This window comes from Andrena cerasifolii, chromosome 9, assembly GCF_050908995.1.
Source record: "Andrena cerasifolii isolate SP2316 chromosome 9, iyAndCera1_principal, whole genome shotgun sequence".
NCBI lineage: Eukaryota > Metazoa > Arthropoda > Insecta > Hymenoptera > Andrenidae > Andrena > Andrena cerasifolii.
In genome coordinates, this window is record NC_135126.1 from 8,341,604 (window position 1) to 8,348,466 (window position 6,863).

Sequence of the window (6,863 nt, forward strand, 5' to 3'; positions counted from 1 at the left end):
CCCCGACGGCGAGCGGCTACGCCGTTCCAAGGGAATCTCGGGTGGAAGCAGTTCGACCGACAACCTCGTGTGAAATTGCCGATGAGTTTGCCCAGACGCTTCGTCGTCGTTCCACTGGGCCGTGCGACCGATCCAGACACGGCCAAACGAACTCCATTTCAGGAATCACACGACTCGTCGACCTCCCATTTGTCGCTGAAATTCTGCTCCGATCAAAGTGCATTTACAATCGCGTCGCGCTCGATCGGCTCGCAAGTTCTGGTCGGCGTACCGTTTGTAAAATCAGATTTCGATGTGTCCGTTCGTATGGATCCAATTAAAGCAACCGAAACAATCAAACGCCGCCGCGGGATCTCCATTCGATCGCGCAGATTTATTCGAATCAATCCCCGAATGCGCTCCGCGAATCGGCCGGTGCCGCGGGGTTAATGGTAATCACCGTATCGCCGCGTAATTAGAATTCCAATAGCAATTGCGGGGACATAATCGCCGATGCGGTTCCATACAATAACCGTTCGATCGACCGCGAAACAATTAAACTATCAGCCGCCGGATGCTCGTTCGCAAAGTTGCCGGCGAAACGTCGCGACGCCGGCTCCTTGGATTTAATCCGCTGCAGGTCGCGCGAGGAAGCTGCGAAGACTGCACGCGTGTCTAATAACATTAGTATGCCGCCGGGCGAGTCGGCCAGCCGTCCCGACGGCCAGTTTAATTTGCTTTAACTAAAGTTCCACCGACGCAAAGCCGAAACGTGCCTAATTATCTGACTCCTCGTTAGCCGGAATACTCGACGGACGCGCGGCCTCCCTGCTAGCCGAGCGCTCTCTTTCTCCGCCGCTACTCCCTGGCCCTTCAAACGCTTCAAATGTTAATAGATTCGCAAAGGAGCCAGCTCCCGGTATCCGCATGTCGCCGGCATTGCCCGGGACAGGATTGAATCCGTGGCGTGACGAGGGTGAGCACGCGAGGGCCCGGAAAATTGAATCGCAGCTCGACCAGCGGCGACGATGCAGTTGCGGAATCATTTAGGTCGATACAGAATTTACGGGTCGCAATTGGGCGGCGCGACAGCCAGGCCAGAACCGCGGTTTTCGATGATCGGGAGACACGATCGAAGCCCGGGGCGAGCCGCGAGGTCAACCCCTGACAGGGTATTTCCGCCCTCCCTCTGCGAGCCTCGCGGAAGTTGTTTTCGACCGGCCGCGACGATTCCATTTGAAAGTCAGATTCCCGCGATCCATATTCGGGAACGACGGGAGAGATGCATTACGTAAGTTGTTTAGCCGCCCGAGAAAATTGTATTTGCGAAACGAGCGAAGGTCGCAGCTGAAGATTCGCCGCACGCCGAGGCTGATAATTGAATTAGAGCGGCGTCGCGGCGCGCTCTTTCATTAGCTCGTGTCGCGCGGTGTCAGACAACATCCTCCGTGTCCTGAAAACCACGAAAGCCGTAGGGCGAAGTGCACGGAGACTTGTAAATATGGAGCGCCTCTATATTCTCCGGCTGGGTGGACGAAATTTCTCGGTCGTTGAGGATGCTTCCCGCCGAACGGCAACGATACTTTGAGGCGTATTCGATTGGCCCCCTCGATGGCTAACAACCCAACAAATTCAGGCTGGGGTACCCGTGCTGGCTGAAGGACCGCGAAATTCGCAGTAACTTGCCGCTGCAGCACCCACTGAACGTCCTTTAAACCCGTGAACAGGGGCGATAGTGAAAAGTACCGACCGCCCTGCCGTTCAACCTCCGGAAGAAAGATGGAGGGAAGGAAAGAAAGCGAGCTGTCGCGCGGGGGATGACAATTTTTTGATTCCGGGACTTTTCCCAGACCCGCTCATTCATACACCTCTCGCTCTAGCTCCTCGGTGGGATGAATGAGGCCAGAAGGAACGGACTTCGGGGCGTCGTGAATGGGCCCCGACAACTCCGGGGACCGAAAAAAAGGCAGCCGGTTTTCACGTTCGCTCACCCGCTGCGCGAACGAAGGCGACACAAGTGTCCCATTGTCGATTCGCAAGGATGCGAGAGTGCCTCCTGGCATTGTCGCCTCGCTCCTTAACACCATTAACTACGTTTTACCTTAAATTTAACCCAAAGTGGGGGCCTCTTGACAAATTTCCAGGATTTACGGCATCACGGCCGATTTCCCGTTCACAATGACTTCTCTCCTGCCGCCGCCACTTCAGGTTCTCCACATCCTTCGGCTTCCCTTTCGCTCTCCTTCCACCTCTACCCTCCTGTCGGCCTTGTCCTTTACCTCCCTCTCACACCAACCCTGATTTGCGTTTGCAAACAAATTGCAAGAACTTCTGGCTAATACGTAGGCGGAGGCTAGGGAGCTTCTTATTTTCGAAAATCTGTGGAAAATCTTTCTGAAACGATCGGTCCGGGCTACGGTTCACTAGATCCAGCTTGCGCTTGCGAGAACGACGTGTAAAAAGCTGCACGAATTCTGCCCTTCGTGACGTTTCGTCCGTATCTCTGGGATGTCGTGTTTCGACGGGGAAACGTATTTTCCCGTGGAGATTTGCGAGCAATAAATTTCACCGATACCTGTCGACGTAGATAAAACAGCCCTCGCTTTATTGCCAAGCTTTCGAGTAATCCGAATCGCGTAATGTGTACAATTTTTATAAGCCTCGTAAATATCCGTGGAAATTAATAATTATGTAAGCTGTGCCAGTCTGCTACGAATACCGGCGGACGCTCTTCCGAACGCACGTCGAAATTCGGATCCTCGTATTTTGGGAGAGAGAGAAATATTCGTAGCGCATCCACCAGCGCCGACAGTAATTCATACTTCACAGAAATACATCCAGAAAGTGGCCGTCGTTCTGTCATTGGATCGCAAAATTGTTATTTCTGGGGAACGAAGTTTTTGTGTAACTCTGTACGGTCGTTTGTCCATTATTTAACAATCCGATAAATGAATATGTAGCATGTACCTACCAGTAGACACTTTACAAAAAAAAAAATGTAAATGGAATTCACAGAAGGATGTATTCAAAGTACAAGGACTACAGTGATAAATATACATAGACGAATCATTTTATTCTCTTTACAGTTATATTAAAAATATACAGCATTCCAACTCTCCCTGAATCGTACAAAAATATATCCACAATATTTACAAAGTTCGCGTGAACGCAAGTATTTACAACGAGGCTCGCCACGCTTTTTGGCCAAATGGAGGGATAGAAAGAGCGATCTCGGATCGTTCGGTGAGCGATTTAGCTGCAGATTTTTATTTCCTAAGAGTTGACGATCCTGTCCACGGTGTGCTTGGTGCACCCTACGCTCCTGAACAGGGGACTAACGATATTGTCCTGGATCGTGCTCTGGTAAACGGAAGACCCGTCGACCCGTCTCTTTTTCTCGTCCGTTTCCTCTCGCGGGCCGTCGACGGTCCTCTTCGAGCCCCTGGACAAATTGTGCGCATCCCTCTCGTAACCAGGACGATCGGGCATCGGGCTCGCCCTCGGTAGATTTAATTTCTCCTCCGTGGCCTGATGAGACGGCGAGTTGTCGGCCGCTGGCAACGAGATCGATCGCTCGAAGCGATCCGCCCCGAGATTCGACGGATCCTCGTTGCCGGCCGTATCGACGTGCTTGTCGGACACCTCGATCTTCTCGTTTTTCAACGATTTCCCGGCCTCCTCCTCCTGATCACATTTCCGGCTGGGCGAGTCGTCGGTGCAGCCATCCCTCTTCTTGCCGCACGTTCTCAGGCAGCAGCACTTCTGGCTCTGCCCGGAGGGCAGGTCCTCCTTCTTGTACTTCACCCTGCGGTTCTGGAACCAGATCTTCACCTGCTTCTCGGACAGCCTCAAGTTCGTAGCGATCTCTATCCGCCTGAGACGCGACAGATACATATTCGACGAGAACTCCCGCTCCAACTCCAACAGCTGGGTGCTAGTGAACGCGGTGCGAATCCTCTTGGAGCTGTTGCTCATGGAATTCGGGGACTTCGGTGGTGGTGTCGGGGTGCTGTTCCGCGACGGTGACTCGCTTGGCGCTGATATATCTAAGGGACGGTTTTACCATTAGTACGCGTCGTTTGAGGGGCTGAAGAGAAGTGTTTCTTCAACCGCACCGCTCAGTGCTGGCCTATGGTGTCTACGTAAGCGGTACTGAAATATTTACCTGAGAGTCTGCTCGCGGAGGTGTTTAAAGGCGACGGCGGACTCTGGCCAGGCGCAGGCAAGCCTCCCAAAGCCGGCGGACTAATTGGAACGGGAACAGGCATGGTCGGCGGCCTGGGCACCGGTCGGATCGGCTGATAACCCAGCCCCAAGTTGAAGAAGTTGAACATGTAGTTCGGCATTTGATTCCCGTAATAGGGCAACGGGTACACAGGTGGCGAGTTGTTGCCAATCAGCGAGTCCACCAGGAAGCTTCGCGACATGTCGGCGGTTTATCTTCTGACACGATGGATTTATACTGTCCTCCGTTAGATTCACACTGGCATCGGAACACTAAATAATCCTGTGGGCACTGTAACTCCTTGGTGCGCGAGTTCCCATCGATACACTGGGGTCCGATGTCACCTTGCTGCTGGAAAGTTTTGCTTAGACGACTACCACCGGATAGTTGAAGCTCTGCGAGGTTCTCGAGTGATGCAAGGGATCTTTTTCGATCCGCAAAGCAGTGTACAGGCTCCCGAGATGTTCACGGCACGATGCTATACCGTGCTCTGCATCCTGCAGGACCACCGCACAAGAATATATACGGGGTGCTAACTCCACCCAGGGGTTGGTTTCCTTTGGGGCCCCTTTTGTACGGGGCCCCGCCCTTTCTCGAAGGGTGCCCCCTTTCAGTTCACCCCAACGCGGCCAGGGACCAAGCGGCTCGCTTCCCCTGGGATCGACACTGAGTAGGGCATTTTCTCGCAACGCTAATTCGACGGGTGGCTAATATGTCCGGAAACTTTATACTACCCATCTTTCCACTATTATTGGCCCGCAACCCCTGGCTGCGTATCCTCATTATTTCCCGGGGCATTCGTTCCTCGCGATGATTCTCAAGTGCGGCTTTAAATCGACGGAAGTGATCTTTCGATCCGGGGTGCGGCGTCGCGCAAAAGCCGTGAGTACTTTTTCCTGTTGTCTCTTAACAGTAGCTTCTCACCGTCACTCGTGCCGCTTCTGCTCGTCGCGATATAACTTCCCTTTGTGAATCATGCAGCAATCATTCTTACTCTGCCGACATTTTTATCGTCCTAACGAGAAACACTCGACAGCGATTTTTATTCCGCGGATAACAGTCTGAATCCTCGAACCGCGATCTTCGAGAAGATCGGGAACGAAAGACAAATTCTGAAAAGTAAAAAAATTACGCCAAGTACATGAAATCAAATAAATCACAAAAATAGAAGATAATAATAATTATAAAATAAAAAAAGGTGTGAAATCAAAATAAGCCGCACGTGCATAAAGGTAATGATAAATACAAATAAATATTTTAATACGAATAAACATTTTATTCAAAATACTTGGCGCTGCGTCCCGAATTGGTGCCGCTAAACTGAATAAATATGTATAAATTGCATTAATTATGCAATAGCGACAGTCGACATATACAGGGTGTCTTTCCTGTACTTTCTTTCCTGTACTTGGCGTCGAGACGCTACCAAGATCAAGTTAAGCTGGTGCTTAGGAAAAGTGTCGTTAGTACCTAGTCCCTGCAGGCGCGAAGTTAGATGGATGCTGCGAATATTCTTAGAGTGTAACCGAATGTAAATTCGGGGGGAAGTTGCGCATTTACAGCGCAATCTCGGTAAACGATTTATAGATCTCATTGCTAAATGAATTTTCATTTATTTGCTGTAATGATCGAGTGAGCACCCGTGGCTGGAAGCGTCGAATAATGGACCTGCTTCCCTTGGAAAGAACGTTTTCAAACATGCACTCCTCCAAAGTGGAGATAGAAAGATCCAGGGAATGACTTCGTTATGGAAATTCTATCATCAAACAGAATCAATCTCTCCCTGGAGCGTTCAAAGTTTGTGCCCGTTTGTCGGGGCACGTCGACGTCGTTTTTATAAAGCATATTGAAGTCTTTTGAACGGTAATTTCGTCCCCTCCTCCCGCGCATCGATATTCAGCAGCTAAGGAGATCCAAATCAAATCTCGCGTCTACCTGAGGCGCAGCGCCACTTTCCTTCCCTTTTCCCCCGACGATTTGCATCCCGGGGAAATACCCCTCCGTTTACTGGCTGTGTACGCTCCTAATGAAATTCCCGAGCGTAAGGAACCGACGAATCATTCTGCAACGATACGTTATATATGCGAAAGTCCTGCGAGCGAAGTTCGACGAATGAACTTTGGTTCCATCGAATATTAAACGCTCCGAGATTCGTCGATGCATGATTCCGGTACGCGCACACCTCCGTTCGTAGTCCCCCGCCGTTCATAATCACGGGCAAATGTTTGCTGACAATCAGCGAGGCTTATTTTAACGAAACCCAGCGCTGCAAAGTTCAAAGCGTGTTTCGCCGAGCGCCACGAGACCGCCGCTCGAACCGCGGCACTTTCGCGCAATCGATGCTCGCGCGACAAAAAATTTCAACCACGTCGATGGTTATAGACTCCCTCGACCGCGCCCCCGCCTCGACGAGGAGCCCGCGTTCAATTATTACCGTCACCGTGAGAAACGCGGACTTCGCAGCTCGAACAATTCCTCGATTACGTAGTTGCTGAAACTGGCCCTGTCGAATTTCACCCCCAGCCGGCGTAGTTGGCGAAAATATATTATGTACCGGCGATTCAGGAATTGCGAGTGTAATTCAGGGTCTTCGCGCCCGCGGTGCTTTTAATCGGCAGCTAATGAATGCCCAAGGCAGCCCGCTACGCGGACGAACTGC

At 51.3% G+C, this 6,863-nt stretch overlaps 1 protein-coding gene across 1 annotated transcript; it reads right to left on the reverse strand.

Moving 5' to 3' along the window:
• Positions 1-3,252: 3,252 nt before the first annotated feature.
• LOC143372967 (uncharacterized) lies at positions 3,253-4,406 on the reverse strand. The gene is made up of 2 exons (XM_076819672.1): positions 4,145-4,406; positions 3,253-4,025 (listed from the first exon to the last, which is right to left on the reverse strand). Exons 1-2 carry the CDS (start codon positions 4,404-4,406, stop codon positions 3,253-3,255), a joined length of 1,035 nt encoding a protein of 344 aa, XP_076675787.1.
• Between the last annotated feature and the right edge of the window lie 2,457 nt (positions 4,407-6,863).

Excerpts from the sequence above, each read along its gene's own strand:
- LOC143372967 (XM_076819672.1), bottom strand. The coding sequence starts at position 4,406 with ATGTCGCGAAGCTTCCTGGTGGACTCGCTGATTGGCAACAACTCGCCA. Across the intron at positions 4,026-4,144 it reads CTCCGCGAGCAGACTCTCAG|ATATATCAGCGCCAAGCGAG; the intron begins GTAAATATTTCA and ends ACCGTCCCTTAG.